General features: G+C 38.7%; 2 protein-coding genes and 2 pseudogenes across 3 annotated transcripts; 2 read left to right on the forward strand and 2 right to left on the reverse strand.

Moving 5' to 3' along the window:
• Positions 1-549: 549 nt before the first annotated feature.
• LOC137599454 (cytochrome P450 2J1-like) lies at positions 550-10048 on the reverse strand (annotated as a pseudogene).
• On the forward strand, positions 3010-4563 carry LOC137598730 (N-acetyllactosaminide beta-1,3-N-acetylglucosaminyltransferase 3 pseudogene; annotated as a pseudogene).
• Positions 10049-12099: 2051 nt separating the features above from the next.
• LOC137599216 (N-acetyllactosaminide beta-1,3-N-acetylglucosaminyltransferase 3-like) lies at positions 12100-17180 on the forward strand. Its single transcript, XM_068320014.1, has 2 exons — positions 12100-12148; positions 15900-17180. The coding sequence occupies exons 1-2, from the start codon at positions 12141-12143 to the stop codon at positions 17047-17049; spliced, it is 1158 nt and encodes a 385-aa protein (XP_068176115.1). The 5' UTR covers positions 12100-12140; the 3' UTR covers positions 17050-17180.
• Positions 17181-17434: 254 nt separating this feature from the next.
• cluap1 (clusterin associated protein 1) lies at positions 17435-25142 on the reverse strand. Of its 2 annotated transcripts, XR_011036763.1 has the most exons (13): positions 24905-25141; positions 24703-24814; positions 23218-23302; positions 22946-23125; positions 22461-22556; positions 22015-22098; positions 21774-21907; positions 21465-21606; positions 20973-21045; positions 20367-20477; positions 20133-20179; positions 18962-19167; positions 17435-17741 (listed from the first exon to the last, which is right to left on the reverse strand). XR_011036763.1 is itself a non-coding variant. In XM_068320013.1 (12 exons), exons 1-12 carry the CDS (start codon positions 24924-24926, stop codon positions 19012-19014), a joined length of 1242 nt encoding a protein of 413 aa, XP_068176114.1. In that variant the 5' UTR covers positions 24927-25142; the 3' UTR covers positions 17799-19011. The 2 variants fall into 2 exon arrangements, 1 of the variants encoding a protein (XP_068176114.1); XM_068320013.1 differs by lacking the exon at positions 17435-17741 and having other exon boundaries at positions 17799-19167; positions 24905-25142.
• Positions 25143-25221: the final 79 nt, after the last annotated feature.

Raw genomic sequence — 25221 nt, forward strand, 5'->3', positions numbered from 1 at the left:
GTTCTTTTATCAACGCACAATAATTTTGCTCCCTGTCACAGAGATTGATCAGATAAAGCTTTCATTGCGAGGGGTGAAAGTGTAAAGGTAGTGTCCGGTCTGTGTCTGACTCAAAAATAAAAGCACAAAACGGACAATAGTGATTTTAATTCAATCAAGCCTAAAAAAAATTACTCTTTTTTCACAATCTAAAATCTAAAATCTTCAGAAAATGAAAAACAATATCCCATATCTGCACCTTTATCTGAATCTGCACCTTTATCCATATTACATGAATCATAATTGGTTCTGAGAGATTGTTTGTAAGCGGAATTGTTCGTAACTCCTTATTTATTAAATTTCAATCTAAAATCTCCATTTAAGGTCATTTAAATGTCAATACATTCATATAATTGAGCAATTTGATTTTTTTACTACCTGATTCATGGACTTGAACAATATTGATTTATTTGACTGTGATATATAGATGACTGTGTTTGGGACAGTCAGTGGTTTACCGTGGAAAAGCACATAATTGGTAAGGTTTAAGATAGCGAATTCCTGCTAATTTTAACTCCAGACCCTAGTGTAAAGTAGTGGATGTAGTTTCAGTTCCAGCACCAAACATGTCCAGAGTCGAAGGTTTTGTATGTGCTCTCTGATCTTGACTTCAAAAAAATGAAATACCTTTTTCATCAGAGTACACATCCTCTGGTGAGGTCCAGGCAGCCTCTTCATCAACCAGGGAAATATGTTATAAACCTACAGAGTATGAAGGTTTTCTCAGGGTTAAACAACAGGTCACAACATGAACACAGACACAGGTAGGTACACCATTGCTCAACAGATGTGGCATTTAAAATACAGTGCAGTTAGACATCTGGCAGCTGAATGACATGAATTTAAAAAAGCATATTATGGGACCTTTAAATGAGGCTTACCTGTATCCAGAAACTTCCATGTAAATTAATGAATTCATCTAAGGTCTGAAGAATATGCAGGAACTGCTCATCAGTGTATTCAAAGTGATGACCAAACACCAGGCAGCAGATGACGTTGGAGACAGCGTGGTTCAGGTGTGTCTGGGCATTAAAAGGCTTTCCTACAAAATCAAGACAAATGAGATAAGATACTCATTGCATAAACAGTTAATTTTTAGTAATAATTTTCTAGTATAAAAATACAGTTTTGTGCCTTTTAGAAGGGCAAATAGTTCTATGAGATACTGGTACTCCTCCTGGATGGACTGCTCCAGACTCTTCTTTCCGACGTCAAACTTTCTGAGTGTATGACGAGCAAATCTCCTCTGCGTTTTCCATGGCTTGCCATTTGAGAACGACAAACCTTTGAAGACAAAACAACAACATTGGAGCAGAAACGAAGGGAATTACGTGTAATAGTATCGCTTGACGCTCACCATTAAAATTTAAATCTAAAAAAAGAAAACTTTATTACCTTTATTCCCAACAACTGCCTCAAAGACCGGTATGACAGGACGATCTATAAAATCGTTTCCTCTTTGTACCAGAGCGTCTCTCAAAAGCTTGTAGCTATTACAGTAATGACCACAACTCTTCCACCCAAGAGACAAACGCTGAAAACATTTCCATATTTCTCTGCAAGCTGAAACAAAGGAAGGAGACTGACATTTCAGTTCAACACTGAGATCACATCTTCTCTCTGAGGCTGATGTGGACCACTGCTCCAAGTATAACATTAATACAGTATGTTCCCTTGACAAAATTTTAATTACATTGAGCTTTGACCATGTAAAAACCTATAATGTCTTATCTACAGGAGAGAAGGTAAGAGCTTGGCATAGTGGTCTAGTATCCAAAATGTCATGATATGGATAGAGAGAACATGATAAAAAACTTTAAAGAGGAACTTCACAATACTGATAGTATTAAAGTTGCACTTCAGAAAATTCTAACTTCTGCAACCCCTAATTCCATCTCGATCTCATTGATGACATTTTTAGTGACTGTCCACGACTTAGTTCTCTCTTTAAAACCATGACAAGCTTTTAAATTTACTGTCTGCACGTAACTGCTGCTGCTGATGTTTTTTAGGGCGACCACAATACCCATAAAAGGCTTAGGGCAACCACAGTTTTCATCATGCCAATTTCACAACTGCCATTTTTGCTGTTTATGATGTTTAAAGTTCACAATATCAAACTAAAGTAAAGCCTGTAAAATCATTCAACTTTTTGGTGGCCTTGAACCTTCAACAAATATTTACACAGTTTCAGACTAGTTATTATTATTTTCACTTGCCATTAATATTCAGAAAATAAATTTTTTTGATCAAAGTTTGTTTATGTCTGGTGGATCAAACTGACCTTGATTATTTTGTTATTGAGAATTACTGACACCATTGCTTTTTGCCATAGATTGACTCCGTAATGAGGTTTTTATTTCAGAGGTGAAATAGTGACATGTAAATAGCTGGACGAATTAAAAATAGGGTTATCATTATCAGTAAAGAAATGGATATGAAATGTATTTAGTTGAATTTGCATACTGGCACTTTTGGAGAGGCACAGAAAAACCCCATGGTGACACCTTTTATAGACGTCACACAATTACGTCACAGAGCAAAACCAAGTGTTCCATTTACACACTGGAATGAACATCATTTATAACACCACAGCTAGAGAAACAAAATACAGAAACACACTAATACACTACTAGATGTTGCATCACCTAAATCGTATGTAACACAGGTTATTTTCCGTCAGTGACAGTGATATAATGAAACAAGTGTCTTTGTTTATTTCCACTATAATCACACAGTTTTGAAAACAGCTTTACCAATACTGTGTGGAATGTTCAAGCGTTAATAAGATTCATACCTGTTAATCATCTTTCCAGATTATGTGCCTAACGCAGCAGACTTGTATTTGATTTTTGCATTTTTTAAAGAGTATGCACTCTCACCGCGGAGATTGCCTTTGGAGCAAGACAGAGAACGCCCTCTGCAAATCTTTTACTTTGTCTTCTACAACAGTCTCAGCCTCACAGTGAAATGGGACTCACAGGAATTACCGGTACCTTACGCCGCTCAAGCAGATCTCCTAATATGTTCAGGTATTTATTAATATCTGTTGCTTTGAACAATGTAAAAATTAAATTTTAATCCCAATGAAAAGAAACTTCAGAGACGTGTCATAATAAAATATGCACCATGTAAGTTATAGACTACATAAACGTGGAGGTGGTGGAGTATCATGTTTAACCAGTGACTGACTAGTTGGGGTATTCTGTGCATCTCTTGTGTTGTTCTTGACATGAGAATGTTTGGGCGGTCTGGCAAAATCGCAAAAGAAAAAATGTGTTTTCTGTATTTCAAGGTTTATTCACCTCATCATTCCTCTATGTAATAATTTATGTCTGTGCTAATGAGAAAACTTCTTTCTTTTCCGACTGCAGATTTAGAAAGTTGCGAAGATTCAAAACAAGATTTTTCCTGCTGCTTTTGGGAACTCTTCTCCTCTTTGTTTGGCTCTTGAAAAATCCTGGAAAGACAGTTGTTGTCCAAAACATGGGAGAAGACAGTCAAGTCAAGACACCCAAAATCAACTCCTATGTACGCTCTTGGCCATCATGTCAACAAAATACATCTGTTCAAAATATAACCGACTTGAACACTCTTCCTAATAATATCCAGGACTTCCTTTACTACCGTCACTGTCGCCACTTCCCCATGCTGCTGGACCTTCCAGACAAATGTGGAGGACCTGATAAATCAGCAGAGGTCTTCCTTCTGTTGGTGGTTAAAAGCTCTCCTCTGAACTATGACCGCAGAGAGGTGCTGCGCAAAACCTGGGCTAAAGAGCGGTTACACAATGGCGTGTGGATTCGAAGGGTCTTCATATCAGGAACGTCAGATTCAGGTTTTGAGAAAATGAGGCTGAACAAACTCCTGGAGCTGGAGCATGGTGAGCACAGTGATATCCTCCAGTGGGACATCATGGACACGTTCTACAACCTCACCTTGAAGCAGATGCTCTTCCTGGAATGGATGGAAAGAAACTGTCCGAATGTTCGCTTCCTGCTGAATGGTGACGATGACGTCTTCGCCAACACAGACAACATGGTGGAGTTTCTCCAAAGCCTCCAGGATAATGATGGAGGAAAACACCTTTTTATTGGCCATGTGATCCAGAATGTGGGGCCCATTAGAGAATCATACAGCAAGTATTTTATCCCGGTACAGGTGCAGGAATCAGAAACATATCCCCCCTACTGTGGGGGTGGGGGCTTCCTCTTGTCTGGCTATACAGCTTCAGTGATATATAATATGTCAAAGTCTGTGTCCCTTCTTCCCATTGATGATGTTTACATGGGGATGTGTCTGGCCAAAGCAGGACTTGGTCCAACTTCCCATATCGGTGTTAAGACAGCAGGACTTTACGTTCCCTCCAGCGTACTCGATAGATACGACCCTTGTTTTTTCAGAGACGTTTTACTGGTACACAGATTTCTTCCAGCTCACTTGTACCTTATGTGGCACCGAATCAATGATCCTAATCTCAAGTGTTCTCAAAAGAAAAGGTTTCAGCTGCATCAAATTTGGTGACTGAGTTTCATGATTTTTTTCATTTTTGTCATTACATTGAGATTGTGAAAGAACGTAAAAACCCATTTTTATTCTTAGTTAAAAAGGTCTGGACTGTTTCCCTACTGCAGCTGTTTAGTGAAACACTATGTTGGTAAATTCACGGGTGTGCAGAAATAAGAAAGGGAGATGATGCCGTAGTCACAGATTTGTGGAATAACTGGAGCTAAAAATCAGGGGTGATATGTCCCAAATAACTGATGATCAGTCCACATGAGCACAGGGACACATGGCATCATTGTCTGATCACGCTAAAGCTGTTTTTCTAGTTTGTCTTCCTGTTTCTGTGCAGCTGGCGCTCAGTTCAGTAGAGCAATGACATTCATTGCATAGGACATTGCACTGTTTGCAAGGGCAACTTAAAGTATAACAGCATCTTAACAAGGGCTGACACGAACTCATAAAAGAACAATACCAGAGTAATTCCAGTGAGCGATAAACCCCAGACTGATTTGGGTAATCTGGGATGTGTCTGATAAGATAAGATAAGATAAACCTTTATTTGTCCCACAGTGGGGAAATTTACAGGTTTGCGGCAGCAGTAGCCAGAGAGAATGGATGAATAGGATAGATTAGTAGACGAGGGGTTCAGTCAAACATACATACATACATACATACATACATACATACATACATACATACATACATACATACATACATACATACATACATACATACATACATGCATACATACATACATACATATATACAGACAGACATATTAATGTACAATTTACGATTTACAATTTAAAATCAATATCCTGAAATTTTTTTTTCTGCAAATATTGATATGCATGATATATGTATTGCACAAGTAAATTGAAGAATACATTGGAATAATAAATAATTTTGTTATGGGGAAGTATCTCCAGTGCTTAATTTAATAATAACATATATGAATTCAAAAGTATTTGATGAATAATCAACAAACACATTTTCATCCCAGGTGACCAAAAACCCCAGATAATCATTCTTCAGTGGACGGGCGTACAATGCAAAACCTTTTATGAAACTTTTCACAGAAGAGCCCTTTGGTTAATTTAGGTACAGTACAGTATAGTATAGTATAGTATAGTATAGTATAGTATAGTATAGTATAGTATAGTATAGTATAGTATAGTATAGTACAGTACAGTATAGTATAGTAGAGCATAGTATAGTATAGTATAGTATAGTATAGTATAGTATAGTATAGTATAGTATAGTATAGTATAGTATAGTACAGTATAGTATAATATAGTATAGTATAGTATAGTATAGTATAGTATAGTATAGTACAGTATAGTATAGTGTAGTATAGTACAGTATAGTATAGTGTAGTATAGTACAGTACAGTACAGTACAGTATAGTATAGTATAGTATAGTATAGTATAGTATAGTACAGTATAGTATAGTATAGTAGAGCATAGTGTCTACAACGGATAGAGCGGTTGATGATGAATGAATGAATTTACAACTGGGAAATTTCCAACAATTTACAACTGCGAATATAAGGAGTTCTGCATTCCCGTCTTTCTATATGTCCTTCGACCGAGGACATATAAAATAGAAGTACGAGTGAGATCAAAATATTTCAGTTCTTTTTCTTAAATAAAAAGGCATGATGATCTGATTTCAGGTACCATTTGTCATTGACTGAAAAAAATTTTTCTTCTCGGCTATCAAAAATTCTGTCTTTAATCAACCTCTGGAAAGGATCTATCAACAGATCATTGAAGTATTTTTAGGAGGCTCTTATTTAATTTCTCACAGAGCTATGCCTGTGGATCACCTTTCTGGAAAATGTGCCTCACACAACAGACTTGTATTGATTTTTGCTATCATGTGGTTTACCTTATTAGTGTTAGTCCACTCCTGTGGACGCTTACGTGTCATCCCATCATTACAGCCATCTACCTAGCCTTTGTAAAGGCGACAAGGATTCTCAAAACCAAGATCCGTTCATTCCTTCTACTCAAAGAGAAACTTGCAGGTTAAAAATATGGGGACATCAAGTAACATTTAAGGGGAAATAAAATTGTTGAACTTTGCGGGGAGCTGAGAATATCCAATCTACCAGAGCTCAATAAGACAAAAAAAAATCCTGACATGTCTGGAAAAGGGTGTCCATTATTCATATACACTGTATATGTCCAGTTCTCAGGGTTTTAAGTTTACCTTTTATAAAGTGCATGATGATATCAAAAGTCTTTCTGACATGCTCCAATCTGCACTGTAGATCTAGCAAGGGCTGTGGACCTAGTAGATGTATTTGCAGACACTTTCCAGCATACAGTAGTTATAACATCTATAAAATGAGTGACTAAATAACTGCCTTTTATTGAGTTCCATAGTAACAGTACACTGTTATGCCCAGTCTAGGGGTGTCTGAGTCACAACATGAAAAGGGCCCATCTTCCCCAAGTTCCAAGGAGCCACAAAGACCAATGTTAAAAGGAAATAAGACATTAGAAGTTTTTATTTACAAGAATGAAAGAGATGTCAAATAATAGGTTAAGCTTCAGGTTGGACTAATGTCAAAATAACAAAAAGAAAAAATGATCCTATCTGCAAAGTAAATAATTAACCTACCAGAAAAACAAATGACAAAATTTTACCTCCCTAACTAGGTAAACAGGAGAAAAATATTACTAACCAAACTGCAGTCCAACCCTACTTCTCAACCAAAGTTAAGCAAACCATTAACAAAACTACATGAGGCTGATTGGGAGCTGTGGAGGAAGAGATCTTCTGCCTGCTGCCCCCAAACAATGCGATCTTGGCTCTTTATATAGCTTTTGAGACCTTGGTGTGACCAATCAGATGAAAGAATAGGTATGCTCCTCCAATCACCGTTGGGTGATGGCACAGGCCAATTTGCACGTATGACAAGGAGCAGACAGAAAATTACACATTTGGTTTTATCAAAATTAATTTCTGGTAGTCATTAAAAACAGTTTTAGAATAAATAAAGATGTAATACAGGTTGTTGTTTTTGCCATTTTGCATTCATTCATTCTCCTGTGGACACTACATCAAGATGAAAGAGCCTTCTCCACACAAATTTCAGTAATATCTGTTAGTAATATCTTTATTTACTTTTGATTACTTTTATAAAAGAAAGCACTTATTTGTCACTTGGTTTTTATCCAACTTTTGCATGTTTTTCGATAATCAATCAATCAACCTTTATTTGTATGGCGCTTACTCACATCATCAGACATTTAAAAGTGTTTTAACAGACAGAAAAACCCAACAGGACTCCCTCTCCAAAAGTAAGCGACAGCTTATGCTTGCTCTGGAGGGTCTACCTCCTTGCTGTCACTGCAGATTGTAAAACGAGCACGTAAACGAGAAGACTGCCCCAACACACACACGTCGTTAGTCGTCACAAAACTCTTAAAGGTTTCTGTCAGATATCATCTGTGCATTGGTGCAGGTTCAGAAGTCATTGTCGCAGTTGCCTGGAAGAGGTGGCTTCATGTGTCCTATAGTGAGTAGGTCCTCCAGACTTTCATCTTCCAAATCACTGGTCTCCTCATCATCATCCTCATCTACCTCAATCTCACTGTCTTCAGTATGAAACAGCAGGAAAACGAGGACATAATTATGCATTCTCTAGGTAAAAGCTCATATTTTTCAATCAGACAGGATGATCAAAACACAGAAGCAATTATTCTGTAATATAAACCAGTTTTGAGCTGATTTAAATTTGAATCATCCAGATGAGACAGGTAACAGATTATCTACAGGAACCATTCAGAGGGAAAATCCACTCAAAACATCTGCACCACCCATCAAAAGTGGTGTAGGCTGACATATATTGCAGAAGAGAGAGATACTTTTCTTGGATGAATCACAATCATTTCTCTGTCCAGTAACTTGGTCATTATATTTTAATGTCTCTCAGAAATGCTAAAAGCATTTTAGGGACACAGACAGAGCCATGCAACTAATGGGGATCAATTGCTTGTCTGTACTGAACCCTTTTGTACTACAGAATTTGAGAAACAGATTTTCCCTAATACACAAGGGAACTACTACACCTTTCACCTTTACAGACCTTTTGCTTCTGTTGTCTTTTGACATGATGGTTTGACCTTCTCAAAACAGCTAAAGAAGGCTTTTAAAACACATGTGAAGAACAGTGAGAGGTAACATATGGAAAAAAGACAGGATGTAAAGGTGAAAAGAGATGTGAAACTGGTCCAAGCTGATGGTCTGGACACCACAAACAAATTAACCAGTATTGTATACAGCAACTTTGGGCCACTGGGAAGAGATGCAATTGAAAAGGTTACCAAGAAGAGAAAGGTAACATATAGTGCTGATACCATTGCAAGAGTACTAACCTCAATATCGCAACCCTGCATGGTCCCAGTGACATGAGTTACTCGTCCATGTGGTAAGAATAAAAGCAACAAATTTATGCGACAGGTGTATCTTAGGTTAAGTTAGATGGTCAAGTTTTAATGACATAGAAAGGATGACATAATGAAAAATATAGCCAACAATTAGGTTCAGACTTTAAAAAAAGTTTATAATGTCAAAAACCCGGCTATGCCTTGTCTGAATACCTGCTATGATGCCACTACGCATGGTCAACGGCTTGGCAGGTCCAGACTCCTCCATGTCACTGTCTAAATATTGCTCGTCTGGAGTGTCCAAGTCATCTTCATCTTTCTCTCATCTTCACTTCATCTTCCTCTCTGTCACACCTGAAATATACAGTAGTTATAAATAGTTATACAAATCCAGGGGAAACAGTTGGCCTAGTCAGTTTTGGCAGTAAGAACTTGGTTGTGTAAAACTGGATAAACAGGATAAGGTTACGCTGACATACACACACCCACACATGCACACACATCCACACACACACACACACACACACACACACACACACACACACACACACACACACACACACACACACACACACACACACACACACACACACACACACACACACACACACACACACACACACACACATATTTGCCACATATTGACACCATTAAAGAGGTTTTTATGTCAGAAATGAAATAGTGACATGTAAATAGCTGGACGGATTAAAAACAGGGTTATCATTATCAGTAAAGATATGGTCACAAAATGTATTTAGTTCAATATGCATACCAAAACCTACAACACATTATCTCCCATTAAATAGAGGAAATGGAAAATCTGACACATTTATGGCACTACTAAAAGGTAAGGGAAGCTTTAGATGATCCCCTCAGTGATGGGGTCTCATCCCGGACATACCTCTGTGAACTGCAGGTGGAGTCTGCTGGGGTCGATGTGATGTAGGTCACCAATAACAGGAAGAGACCTCGGCCCAGGGGGAAAGTTCTTCGGTGTTGTATTTTTTAAAATAGGAGACAACAACAGAAAAACACTGACAAATAACAAAATAGTCCATCTGTCTATCCACTCCAAGCCGAGTACACTCTCTATCATCTCCATCTGTTCGTTTATCAATGCACAATCAAGCTCACTGTTTGGACAGTGACAAAAATCTATCACATCAATCTTTTATTGCCAGGTAATAAAGTATAAAAGTAGTATCTGTGCCTGTGTCTAAAAGCATGAAATGTAAAATAGTGTGTTTAATTCAATTAAAACTACGTCAATTGAAATTCAGACACTAAGTAAACCTTTCTTAGTCTCAGCATCATCTCCTTGGAAGTGACGGAAAATAAATATTTAGTCAGTGAAAAACAATATCCCACATCTACACCTTTATCCAGATACAAACCAAAGTTCGGAGGAATTTGTCTTGACCTAAGTACTATTTTCCTTATTACAGCAGTTTCATGGTAACCTATTACATAATTTTGTCTTGGATTTTTTTCAACTCCTGCTCGGTTTACTAAAGAAAAAAATCTATCCAATAATAATCCTAAATGGACAAGAGAATTAGAGAGTTAGAGTCCCCTCATTCACCTCCTAAAGATTCACCTTTTGTCACCGGATGTCTAATCAAGTTCATGTCAGACAAATGCCTACGTGTTTTTTCTGTGTACCCTGTTCTTAATGTCTTTATGTATTATTGAGCTTATGAAGCACTGCACTACATTAAGAAGAGCAACAAAAAAAAAAACCGAGTTAGACTTCCTTAAGGTTCGTTGAAGACATCTCACCTCTCATCCAATAAACGTCTTCGGTTCTGACTCGTACATAGTCTATATACCTCTCCTCCGATTGGAGTGGCAAACAACAAACGACTGAATCCACCAGCACAATGAGTTTTATTAAGACATTACCATTGATAAGAGAGTCGTTGTCACAGCCACCCTTGTGCTAGCAGCACTCAGATTGTTGGTTGTGGTTTCTAAGGATCAAGGTCAATACTGCATTGTACCGCTTCCTAACAAGACTTACTGTCTCACCCAGGGTGTTTGTTGGGGCGCAGGTTAAGGGTAATGGTTAGGGTTAGGGTTTTTACATCTCTGCCTCTGATGAATCACGTCTTTACTGATGAGTGCAACAGAATCCATGTGTCCACACTGAACAGTTATCTTTTTGTTGCTGTTTTCTTTTTGGGCCAGACGTGCGTTTGTTCTCTGCTCAGACGTTGGCAGAGATGTGGAGAAAAGAAGGACGAAACGCTTCAGATGGTGCGCCAACAGGAAAGCCAAAAAAGCAACATGTAGACTGACATTAGAGCAAACTGTTCACTTAGTCTTATATTTGCTGCGTTATTTTGACAGGACATGTGAAATCTTAATTCTTAGTTAAAGTTACGTTTTACAGACCATTCACATGAGGCTAAATCCTCTTGGCAACAATCAATGTGACTTCTTCAGTGGCAGGCAGTGCGTTTCACAGCTAGGCTTCAGTGATGCTCTGCTTAATCAAACTTCCATAAATACATATAATAATACTGTAAATGGCTCCCACCGCTGCCACCAATGTAGCGTTCAAAGACTGAGGCATTTATAACTTCTCTCAAGTGGGACAAAAATTGGCACTTTTGGAGAGGTGTCAGCCCTACTCCTTTTATTGTCACTCGTACAGAAGAACTCCGTAGCCACACCTTTTATAGACGTCACACAATTACGTCACAGAGCAAAACCGATTGTTCCATTTACACACTGGAATGACCGTCATTTATAACACCACAGCTAGAGAAACAAATTACAGAAACACACTAACACACTACTAGATGTTGCATCACCTAAATCATATGCAACACATGTTATTTTCTGTCAATGACAGCGATATAATGGAACAAGTCTCTTTGTTAATTTCCACTATAATCACACAGTTTTGAAAACAGCTTTAATAATATGGAATGTTCAAGCGTCAATAAGATTCATACCTGTTAATCATCTTTCCAGATTATGTGCCTCACACAGCAGACTTGTATTTGATTTTTGTATTTTTTAAAGAGTATGCACTCTCACCGTGGAGATTGCCTTTGGAGCAAGACTCAGGGCAGAGAACGCCCTCTGCAAATCTTTTACCTTTACTTTGTCTTCTACAACAGTCTCAGCCTCACAGTGAAATGGGACTCACAGGAATTACCTTACGCCGCTCAAGCAGATCTTCTAATATGTTCAGGTATTTATTCAGGACTTTAATTACGAGCATAATGTTCCTGTTGTTTGCTGTCTTACAAAATATTTATATATTTAACACCTCTGCAATCATGTTAAAGTTCATTTGGAAGATTATTTGAAGGTGAGATGACAAATTATTTAAAGCACCATCACATTTATTTTGATCTTACAGTGAATAACACAGACCTACAGTTTATAATTAGTCTTAATATCTGTTGCTTTGAACAATGTAAAAAAGACATAATTGTAAATTTAATCCCACTGAAAAGAAACTTCAGAGACGCGTCATAATAAAATATGCATCATGTAAGTTGTAGACTACATAAACGTGGAGTAGGCTATTCCAGGGAACTATTCAGGCCAGAGATTCTTATTGACCACCAAGACACAAATGTAATTCAGAACCCATGAGATAAAATATATTTCTTACTTTCAGTGTAAAAGAAAAACCAGAAACAACAGTACTATTATTTCTATAGTAATAAAACAGTTTTATTTCTTCTATCATTGTTAAATACACCAGCTTGTTTCACACCGTGTCCTGCAGAATGAAGTCCTGTAAATCTTGGAAAATCCACGCCTGTTGTGATTTCACAGTAGATTATATTGAGTAATGAACAGTTGGTTTCAAACCTGTAACACAGGAATGTTTCTGTTAATCGTTGTTAGTTAATACAAACGCTGTTTAAACGCCCTGGCAAAGTCAAAAGAATGAAGGTGTGAAGACAGCCGATGACCACCTGTGATGGACTGGAGGGGAAAAAATGCAGTATTGTGGTAAAATTGATCATAAATAATGACCACGATCACGCAAACCCTTTAGAATATTTAAATAAAGAACTGATTTCCTCATGCCTTTGAGTGAGTAGAAGTGTCACCTGTTTCAAAGCTGCAAAAGTTATAAAATTAAAGTTACTCCCTCATAGTATTAAAAAAACTACAAAAACACATCCATTGTTTAAGAGACAAGTGATTTAATACATAACCAAACACATCAAAATAATGATTATTTTAACAAATAATTTGATACTTTCCTCTCACACAAAGGACTTTTGAAGAATATGATTATATTACATGAATGCAATTAAATGTAAAATAAATTCTGGAGAAAATTATTCAGATTATTCAGGCAAAATATTTTCCTAATCATTACAACTAACCAAAAACTCAATTTCTAATTGAGATTTCATTGAAAATATGAGTAAAATCGTAGTAATAAGAATAAAACACAGTTTATTTACCAAGTATGAGCAGGATTACATGGATTTTCCCGACATAAGCTATTTTATTGTGCCACCTGTCATATGACCACACTATGACTTGCTCTACCAGTTGAGTCTGATGCCAAGCCTAATAATGGAATTTAAATTTGTATTACAACGGTGTAGCACGTCTTTTCTTTATAGGTCTAATATTTTCGTATTGCTGCTCACGTGCTACAGTGACTGCTTCTCTGTAATAAAATTTTTTTTAGCATTAAGATTGTAAGGAAATATATATGAGCTGTGGCTCAGTCATAGAGTGTACCAGGTGGTTGGTGATTCGATCTCCAGGTATGCAGCCCACATTTTGATGTGTCCTTAGACAAGATACCAAGCCCTAAATTGCTCCCAGTGGTTGTTCCACTGGTGTATGAGTGATGGTTTGAGGGATTAATGCTTCTGAAGAGCAGGAGATGCCTGCCTCCACCACTGAAAGAATGTTTGTGTGAATGCTGGATTGTATTTCAGTCAGTCAGCCTAGAAAAGTATTTATAAGTACAGTACTGTCCATTTACCATACTGAACATGGTATTGTAATTAGTAGGGTTGAGCCGGGTACTCGTTTCAGACGAGTATCCGGTACGGATAACACATTTTTGATGAGTACTAGCACGATATGAGTAAAACTCGCCAATACTCGTGCTTGTTAATTCATTCATTAATTTTTCTGACCCCTTCATCCTCTTGCGCGGGTCACGGGGCGCTGGAGCCTATTCCAGCTGGCATGGCTGAAGGAAAATCCTCAGAACTGACTGTCTTCACGCTTTGTGACTGTCCAGTCACACACAGTGCCCGCCCTTCCCTACAGAGACACTACATGCTGCCACACACTCGCACACACACAGACATTGACTGTTCTCTCTGTTCATGGCTTCACTGTAGCTCGTGTTGCTTTCCTAAGGTTTTCCTCAGCTTGCCTCTATTTCAGTCTGTCTAAGGTTACTTGGTGAACTTGTTTATTGTTTTGTGGCATGAACGCAGTGCATTTAACCAGACAGAGCTGAAAACTGCTCATGTCACATCAGTCACTGCCTCCACTCCAGTCATTTTTTTTTACCTGCTTGCTTTTTAGTTTGACACGTTCTCACCTCAGTTCAAATTAATAATTTATATACTGTATAGATATTTTAACTGTTACATAAGGCACACACACACACACACACACACACACACACACACACACACACACACACACACACACACACACACACACACACACACACACACACCTTAATAAACTTTGTTTAACTTTGTTTAAAAAAAATGGTAAGAACATTAGGTGGTAAAAATAAATAAATAACTTCACAAAAATAAAAAAAATTGAAAGTTGTGTTGAGTATGACAATTTTGTTCATGCATACTTTTTAGTTCATAATTTCCTATTGCATTTGTTGTATCCATTAATGCACTTCATGCTCTGAGGTCATGAAAAACTTGTTCTGTAAATAGATTCAAAAGCATTGATTCAAAAGCATTGAATCTCAATTTTGAGGCTGTTCTGTAAAATGTTTTAAAATAAGCAATAAATATATAAACGTCTGATCAATCCGTATCAATTTCAGACTTAAAATAATGTAGCGATTTAAGCCTCACCCATTTGTGATGCCGCAAGCAAGGAGGCCATGGCTCTGATGCCGAGCATGAGTGACCGGCAGGACAATGCAACGCTCGGTTCAAGGATGACATTACTCAAAAGCTGGAGAGATTGGGAAAACGTATGGATGCAATGGCCAGAAACCATGATGCTGACATCAGTGACTAGGAGTGGGGGCAGGCACACTCAGCTACACAAAGCAAGAAATTCAATCGGCACCGACACCACCATTCGGAATGGATGACAAAAAGATCATTAACAAAGTTTGAGTCATTTCAAAGACTTGTGCAAAGATGCACGTCCATTGGACTGAATGGACGATTCAAAACAACAATGTACAGAAATAATAATTAAAATCTGACATGCAGTGTATGAATTCGGTTGATAATGTGTTGCAAGAGAGAGATGTTGTTGATTCAGGGAACGGGCATTTTACAAGCTAATGGCTTCTACCCATCAACCCTTTTTTTTCTTTTTGGATGTTGTTGTTGATGTTCCAACACTGATGAAAGTGAAGTCTGCTGTAATAACATGTCTGGAAAGAAAAAAAAACCCCCGAATGAATAAATTTCTGCTCAAACCACACGCGCTTCCGGTTTAAGCCCCACCCATTCCGAGTACAGATACAGATAATTTAGATGGTTGAACAGATACAGATAGTGGTGTTCTCTCGCTTCCCTAGTAATTAGTATCAAGTTTAACCAGTGACTGACTAGTTGGGGACTTCTGTGCATCTCTTGTGTTGTTCTTGACATGAGAATGTTTGGGCGGTCTGGCAAAATCGCAAAAGAAAAAATGTGTTTTCTGTATTTCAAGGTTTATTCACCTCATCATTCCTCTATGTAATAATTTATGTCTGTGCTAATGAGAAAACTTTTTTTTATTTTCGACTGCAGATTTCTGAAGCCGAGAGGAGTTAAAACAGGATGTTTCCTGTTGCTTTTGGGAACTCCTCTCCTCTTTGTTTGGTTCTTGAAAAATCCTGGAAAGACAGTTGTTGTCCAAAACATGGGAGAAGACAGTCAAGTCAAGACACCCAAAAATAACTCCTATGTACGCTCTTGGCCATCATGTCAACAAAATACATCTGTTCAAAATATAACCGACTTGAACACTCTTCCTAATAATATCCAGGACTTCCTTTACTACCGTCACTGTCGCCACTTCCCCATGCTGCTGGACCTTCCAGACAAATGTGGAGGACCTGATAAATCAGCGGAGGTCTTCCTTCTGTTGGTGGTTAAAACCTCTCCTCTGAACTATGACCGCAGAGAGGTGCTGCGCAAAACCTGGGCTAAAGAGCGGTTACACAACGGCGTGTGGATTCGAAGGGTCTTCATATCAGGAACGTCAGATTCAGGTTTTGAGAAAATGAGGCTGAACAAACTCCTGGAGCTGGAGCATGGTGAGCACAGTGATATCCTCCAGTGGGACATCATGGACACGTTCTACAACCTCACCTTGAAGCAGATGCTCTTCCTGGAATGGATGGAAAGAAACTGTCCGAACGTTCGCTTCCTGCTGAATGGTGACGATGACGTCTTCGCCAACACAGACAACATGGTGGAGTTTCTCCAAAGCCTCCAGGATAATGATGGAGGAAAGCACCTTTTTATTGGCCATGTGATCCAGAATGTGGGGCCCATTAGAGAATCATACAGCAAGTATTTTATCCCAGTACAGGTGCAGGAATCAGAAACATATCCCCCCTACTGTGGGGGTGGGGGCTTCCTCTTGTCTGGCTATACAGCTTCAGTGATATATAATATGTCAAAGTCTGTGTCCCTTCTTCCCATTGATGATGTTTACATGGGGATGTGTCTGGCCAAAGCAGGACTTGGTCCAACTTCCCATATCGGTGTTAAGACAGCAGGACTTTACGTTCCCTCCAGCGTACTCGATAGATACGACCCTTGTTTTTTCAGAGACGTTTTACTGGTACACAGATTTCTTCCAGCTCACTTGTACCTTATGTGGCACCAAATCAATGATCCTAATCTCAAGTGTTCTCAAAAGAAAAGGCTTCAGCCGCATCAAATTTGGTGACTGAGTTTAAAGATTCTTTTTTTTCCAAGCCTTGTGAAGGATGGTAAAAACATTTTTTTCTTTTCTTTTTTTCAATTCATTTACATGAAAAGGAATAGAACACTATCTGAGTGTAACTACTACAGCAAACGTGCTGATGTGACACATGCCATGATAATGTCTCTCAAAAAACAAGCCATTCTTGTCACATTATATAATATTCCCACAGACTGTAAATTTTCACCATACGTTATATAATGTTACCACAGACTATAACAAGTTAAGTTTCACCATACTAAGCCCAATTCTATCTTACTAAAAAAAGCAATTTCAAGTCATTTAAGAAAAAACATACACGAGTATTTCAGATAATTTTAGTAAAATCCCAAATCTGTAAAACCAGATAATAAAAACTGTGTTCCTAATAGCATAACAGATGAGCTGGCTGATAAACATCTTTATATAATTTTTCAGCAGTGATGTGAACTGTGCCTAGTTACCAACTAGTGGGCAGTGGGATTAAAACCAGATCCGGATCACATCCTCCTCTGGATGCGCAGCTTTTGTCAGACTGAATCCTCAAGACAAACTTCAGCCCTGTGTTCATGCCAATCCAAACAAAATCAAGCACAAAGGCTGGTTCCCACGTTGTTTGCGTTCCTGTCTAGAACGGGTATCTGATGTTCCCATGATGAGCGCCAACTCCATCATACCTGGATTTAAATTTGAAAGACATTAAATGATAGAAAGATATTAAATGAGAATATCGATACAATAAGATATACTTTATTGATCCCAAACTGGGAAATTTACAACTGCCAAATTTAGAATTTACGACTGCCAATACAGGCAGTTCTTTACTTCTTCGGTTGAGGACATATAAAGTAGAAATAAGAGCGGGATCAAAATATTTAATTCTTTCATTCTCATGTACCGCCGCTGTATCCACCGTAGCGGGTGCCTGTCCCAGCTGACATAGGGCATGAGGCGGGGGAGACTCCGCGCACGACGCCAGTGCACTGCGGAGCCACATATACAAAGACATACAAACATGCACAAACACACACTCACTCCTATGGGCAATTTTTGACCGGCCAATCAACCTGAAGCGCATGCTTTTGGAGGTGGGAGGAAGACGGAGAACCCCGAGAGAACCCACGCGGACACAGGGAGAGCATGCAAACTCCGCACAGAGCTGGACTCGAACCCGAACCCGCAGTGTTGAGGCGACAGCGCTTTAGTGTTAGTCCACTCCAACACACGCTCACGTGTCATCCCATCATTACCACCGCCTTCCTCGCCTTTGTAAAGGCGACAAGAATTGTCATGACCAAGATGGCCGAAGGAAGGGCAGAAGCAAAGATCAACGAAGGAATATCTATCCATTCCTTCTACTCAAAGAGAAATTTGCAGGTTAAAAAAAATAAAAATAAAATATACATATATATATATATATATAGGCTGGACTAATGCCAAAATAACAAAACGATCCTAACTGCAAAGTAAATAATTAACCTCCAAGAAAAATGACATGATCTTACCTCCCTAACTAGGTAAATAGGAGAAAAATTTACTAACCAAACTGGCAGTCCAACCCTATTTCTCACCCAAAATTAAGCAAACCATTAACAAAACATCTGCTGCCTTCTGCCGTTGAACCAGCCAGGTTAGCTCATTATACAGCTGGAGAGACCTTTGCGCGACTAATCAGAAGAGAGAAAAGTTATGCTCCTCCAATTACCATCGGGCAATGGCACAGGTTAGATGCACGTAAGACAAGGAACAGACAGAAAAGCAGGGAGCAAGGGGACAACCCCAACACACACACACGACGCTAGTCGTCACAACAGTCTCTTTCTTTCACATTAAAACATTCACATGTGATCGAATTGCATTCGCATGGAGCTTCTGTTTCTTTTGCTTCTTCAATTACTTTTTATTAAAGAAGTTTCTGTCAGATATCATCTGTGTATTGGTGCAGGTTCAGAAGTCATCGTCGCTGTCGCCTGGAAGAGGTGGCTTCATGCGTCCAATAGTGAGGCGGGCACCCCTGTTCAATGGGTCCTCGAGACTTTCATCTTCCAAGTCACTGGTCTCCTCCTCGTCATCCTCATCTACATCAATCTCACTGTCTTCAGTCTGAAACAGCAGGAAAACGAGGACATAATTATGACAACTCTTGGTAAAAGCTTATAGTTTTCAATCCAGTAAAATGACTGATTATATCAACTTCAATTTTCTAAGCAAACACTTGACATTCACTGTAGAGCTACAACAGACATGAAATTCTTTGCATTTCTACATAAAAGCTACACCAGATTCTGTTTTTAAAAAATGCCAATTAGACAGGGTGATCAAAATACAGAAGCAATTATTCTGTAATATAAACCAGTTTTGAGCTGATTTAAACTTAAACAATCCAAATGAGACAAGTAACAGATTATCTACAGGAACCATTCAAAGGGAAAATCCACTCAAAACATCTGCACCACCCATCAAAAGCGGTGTAGTCTGACACATACTGTAAAAGAAACAGATATATTCCTTTTCTTTAGATGAATCACAATCATTTCTCCGTCCAGTCACATAATCATTATCTTTTAATGTCTCTCAGCAACGCTAAAAGTACAGGTAATAGGTATACTGTATATGTGCTCACATAGTGCTTCAATAGAGGGACACAGACAGAGCCATGCAACTAATGGGGATCAATTGTTTGTCTGGACTGAACTCTTTTGTGCCCCAGAATTTGAGAATGGATTTTCCCTAATACACAAGGGAACTACTACACCTTTCACCCTGATCCTTTACAGACCTTTTGCTTCTGTTGTCTTTTGACATGATGGTTTGACCTTCTCAAAACAGCTAAAGAAGGCTTTTAAAACACATGTGAAGAACAGTGACAGGTAACATATGGAAAAAAGACAGGATGTAAAGGTGAAAAGAGATGTGAAACTGGTCCAAACTGATGGTCTGGACACCACAAACAAATTAACCAGTATTGTATACAGCAACTTTGGGCCACTGGGAAGAGATGCAATTGAAAAGGTTACCAAGAAGAGAAAGGTAGCATATAGTACTGATAACATTGTAAGAGTACGAACCTCACTATCGCCACCCTGCATGGTCCCAGTGACATGAGCTGCTCGTCCTGTGGTAAGAATAAAAGCAACACTAAGTTTATGCGACAGGTGTATCTTAGGTTAAGTTTGATGACCAGGTTTTAATGACATACAAAGCAGGACATAATGAAAACATGTCTAACAATTAGGTGCAGTCTTAGTATATTTAAAAAAAGACGATCATGTCAAAAACCTGGCTATGCCTTGTCTGAGTACCTGCTATGATGCCACTACGCATAGTCAACGCTTTGGCAGGTCCAGACTCCTCCATGTCACTGTCTAAATATTGCTCGTCTGGAGTGTCCAAGTCAGAATCTTCATCTTTCTCTGTGAAAAAAATGTTTTATTTAAGCAAGTAAAATCATATCGTTGAATTGCCACCTTAACCGCACAGCTCAGCCACCATATGGTGAATAAGTCTCTGCTCCTTTGGGTCAGGGACAGATGCTTAACTGTTATTTCAGCCTTTGGACCGAATGGCAGTCTGGAATACCCTGCCCTCTTGATGTGCTATTCAGTACCCTTCCCAGGGAATTTGTTCTTCTTGGGGACTTCAATGCTCACTTGGGCAATGACCTATGAGACTATGTCTCTCAGATGACCTTGGAAGGCCTCTGGATCCCCACAGAAGAGCTAGATGAGATGTCTTGGGAGAAGGAAGCATGAGTATCCCTGTATAGATGGTTGCCTCCGCGGCCCAGCTCGGAGGGATTTTACATCCCTCCAAAGATGGACGGAGGGATGTAAAATCATAGAAGAGGTTTACATTGTACGACCACTATTAGCTTACACAGTGTGTGTGCGTGTGATTGGTCAACTCACGAGAAGTCCACATTAGCTCACTCTCTTCTGGTCTAAACCTTTGCTGCATCATTTGAATCGTCTTCTCAGTCTTCTACAGAGATAATAAAAGAACAAACACATTGTCAGCACAGAGAGGGTGACAGACTGTTTACACAAAGTTTCATAAATCTTGTTTATTACAAAGATTTTCAAGCAACATAAGACAAGCAAGGCCCTAATGTGGTAGTGGAATTAGTTTTGAAAAGCCAAACTAAGAGATAAGGCTCTGGATTACTGTTAAGTGATATTGTTTCTTTAATCACAGAGAATCTAATTTCCATGTTTTGAACTTTTCCATTTTTATGTTTTTGTTCCATTAAGGCCATTTTTGCAAACCTATACAGATGCTGGGTTAAAGTATGGATTACTGAAGCAGAGTGACAATGTAATTGATAAAAATGACAAAAATGTCTTTTCAAGAAGTTGCATACAAAGTTATATTATGAATCACTGGTCTCATATCACACACACCTCAAACCTGTCCTGCTCCAGTCTGTGATATTCATCCAACTGAGATTCCAGGGAACAGAGGTTTCTAAACTTTTCCATATAGCTCTTGTACTGTTTCTTTAGCTCATCCTCAATCCTTTCATACTCATCCATGAAGGCTGGTCTAAAAATAAGAGAAGAAAAAACAAGCATTTTGGAGGGAGCATTTTTTACAAATTCACTGTAAGCCTACATTTTTGGTAAGTTTTGTGTAAGTTCGCCACAAATTAAAGAAAATATGAAGTAAAGATAGACAGAATTGAACTTTTTCCTGTCGGGGTGTGAACTCACCTGACGCTCTGCAATGTTTGCAGCCTCTTTTTAGTTCTCTCTAGCTCTTGCCTCTTCTTCTCAATCTTGCTGTCAAGAGTACTTATATCGGAATCTACGTTTTTCAGGAGTTCTTTTAGCTTCTCGACATTTCCCTTTACAGCAAGCACAAACTCAGTCAGTTTCACTACCTTTTTATAGATAAAATCAGATGTAGTATTGGTAATATAAAAAAACAGGGGTTGCCAGGTAAAATACACACCAAAACTTCTTTGGTTGCAACTCTCAGAACCTTTTCTGTCTCATTTATTTCTAGAGGTCTGGCGATGGCTGCAGTCCTCTTTTCCTGTGGGTGGGTGGGAGAGTAATTAAATTGCACACAGCAATCTTTCCAAAACAATGTACAAGTTCATTTAGATCTCCATAGACACTTGTGATATGGGTCACAATAATGTTAGTTAATAAACACTGTGTTCATCTATGTTTCAAATTGAGCAAACACAATTAAGCCTCATCGAGTGAAGTTGGTGTGAAGCAGGCCTACATGTGGTAAATTTTCAGCTAAAAATTCTATTTTGACATAGCCAAAACTGTAGGTAAAAAGCTGAAGTAAAACGATCTTTATTGTCTTATTGAAAGATTTGAGATTGACTCAGTATAAAGGAACTTTGAAACAATCATATGTGGCAGTTAGGTTCATTCACTTACTCTCAGGTTGGCCTCCTTTCCTAATAAATCATGAAGAGAAGCTCCCTTAAGTGTCACCTCAGACGCCAGCTGACGAGCTGCTTTAAGCTCGGAAACCTAAAATCCAGACAGAGTTAAGTTGTATCAGCAACACCCTTTTTTTTCTTTAGGACTAATAAAATCAGATCAACAAGGATAGGAAGCAGGACCTTAAAAGAAATAGAACTGGAATCACAATGTCAATGTGAGAGTCACATCAAGAAAAGCAACAAAAGTTCAGTGAAAACACTGAATGCACAGCACATTCGCATTTGCTAAATCCCAAACATACGGAAATCAGTTCAATATATCCATATTTATTTTCCCATAAAAATTAACTTAAATTTCATTCATTCATTTATTCATAATTAATTCATAAGTCTTCTTACTCAAAATTCATTGGAGCTGATAGCTGAAATACAAAAGCTTAGTTATTAGGATTAGGTTGGACTAAACCTGTATTTCACCTGTAAGCTGAGGTCAAACTTGTACTTGCTGTTGTCCTCCTCAGCTTGATCTCCCAGGGCCACCTGCTGCGTCTTCAATGCAGTGCACAGCAGGGATGTGATCTTTAGCATCTCTCTCACTGCATAACCATCAGCCTGGTAAAGATGCTTCATGTTCAAGTTGATGTGCGCTTTCATAGCCTGCAACCACATAACACACCGGTTAAAATTGGCCAGCAGGCTTTCATTGGCTACGATCATAGTGTACACTCTGAATAAAGTAAAGACATCACCATAAATTGGGCCACTGCCTTAATGAAGAACACACGACCTGCCTCGGTGTCTATTTCATCTGGTATATCCATCTGAGGGTCATACCTGTGTGATGGGGAGACAAACAGATATGAAAACACAAAACACAAATACTTTTTGCTGTCCACATTGCTTTGACTAGAAGGCTGTGGAGATTCTCATTCATCCAAGTCATGGTAGAGCTCTGTATTTGACCATGTTTTGCCTCTCATCCAAGTGACTTCTACGATTCTGCACGACTGCATTCAACAGAGATACAGTTTTGGCTTATCTGACTAAAAACAGAGAGGGATCTACAATAGGAAAAATAAACTTTAGCACTCAATATAGCGCAAAATTCACACGGAAATAGTTAAAAAAAAACAACAACACACAAACCAATTTGGCAGCTAACTAGGGTTTAAACTTACGGCAGCGTAGAGCTGCCACACCAAGAAAATAAAAACCGGGACGTATCACGTTATTTCGTGGTACGTATCTCGGAATTTCGTGATACGTATCTCGGAATTTCGTGATACGTATCTCGGAATTTCGTGATACGTATCTCGGAATTCCGTGATAGTATCTCGGAATTCCGTGATAGTATCTCGGAATTTCGTGATAGTATCTCGGAATTCCGTGATAGTATCTCGGAATTTCGTGATAGTATCTCGGAATTCCGTGATAGTATCTCGGAATTCCGTGATAGTATCTCGGAATTTCGTGATAGTATCTCGGAATTCCGTGATAGTATCTCGGAATTTCGTGATAGTATCTCGGAATTCCGTGATAGTATCTCGGAATTTCGTGATAGTATCTCGGAATTTCGTGATAAAATGTTATGTTGACCCGCGACCTGCGTTTGCGGATTAAGCGGTTTAGAAGATGAATGAATGAATGAATGAATGAATGTCATGTTGACATGATGGAGCTTGTATCCATGCAGCCGGCTGTGTCCCTCCAGCTCATCAATGAGGAACGACCCTCAAGAGGGTCCGACTCGTTTTTCCTCCGGTATAGCCCCATCTTTTTCAAGTGTCGTCTTAGGGTACGCATGCTTATATAAATGTCATCCACGGAGCCCAATAACTGTAAAATCTCACCATGTCTCAAGCCAAGCATGAAATATAATTCAATGGCATCATGTAAAGGAGCCATGATTTACTGATGGCCAGCAGACAGTAAATGAAACCACTTTAAAAAGTCCTATCACGTTATTTCGTGAAACGTATCACAAAATAACGAGATACGTATCACAAAATTACGTGATACTATCACGAAATTCCGAGATACGTATCACGAAATTCCGAGATACTATCACGAAATTCCGAGATACGTATCACGAAATTCCGAGATACGTATCACGAAATAACGTGATACGTCCCGGTTTTTATTTTCTTGGTGTGGCAGCTCTACGCTTCCGTATAAACTAACTAGGTTTTGAAATAACTAACAAATGCAGAATTTTCCAAACTGGATTAGCCTACGTCTTTAGTAGCCATCTGAGGATTTCTGCCACCAAGGCGAAGTTTGGTGTTTTTAAACTCTCCATGGATATCATACGAGGATAGCCCAACGTCCTCATCATTTCAATGAAACCTGCCAAACGAAAAACAACATGAAAAACCACTTCCATAGAGACACGGAAAGTGTTGGTTTGTTTTTTATGCTCAACGCAACGTTACTTACTTCTCGTTTCGCGGAAAGACATCTTGGGTTTTGTAACGGGGCTTCAAAATCCTGCTAAAAGTATGTATCCAAAAAGCTAAGATACGTGTAAGTTTTATCAAAAGAACGTCAGTGAACTAACTATAAAATAATTGTTTTTGAATGGTGGCTTAGATGATAGCTGAACCGCATCGACTCCTGTGTAACTGTTTAGATAGTCTCTATGGAAGCTAAAGCTAGCTCTACGGAAGCTCAAAGTGGTCAAAAAGGACAAGTAAAGCGAATGGCGCTAGCAGCGAATCTTGAGTATACGTACAGCATACATTGAACAGTGTTTC

The sequence above is a fragment of the Antennarius striatus genome, chromosome 7 (genome assembly GCF_040054535.1).
Source record: "Antennarius striatus isolate MH-2024 chromosome 7, ASM4005453v1, whole genome shotgun sequence".
In the NCBI taxonomy this organism is placed as follows: domain Eukaryota; kingdom Metazoa; phylum Chordata; class Actinopteri; order Lophiiformes; family Antennariidae; genus Antennarius; species Antennarius striatus.

What these genes read in the sequence shown, in the direction of transcription:
- cluap1 (XM_068320013.1), bottom strand. Translation starts at nt 24,926, where the DNA reads ATGTCTTTCCGCGAAACGAGAA. An exon ending in GTCTTTCCGCGAAACGAGAA is followed by an intron (nt 24,815 to 24,904) that starts GTAAGTAACGTT and finishes TTCGTTTGGCAG; the next exon opens with GTTTCATTGAAATGATGAGG. An exon ending in TTGCAACCAAAGAAGTTTTG is followed by an intron (nt 21,908 to 22,014) that starts GTGTGTATTTTA and finishes CTTGCTGTAAAG; the next exon opens with GGAAATGTCGAGAAGCTAAA.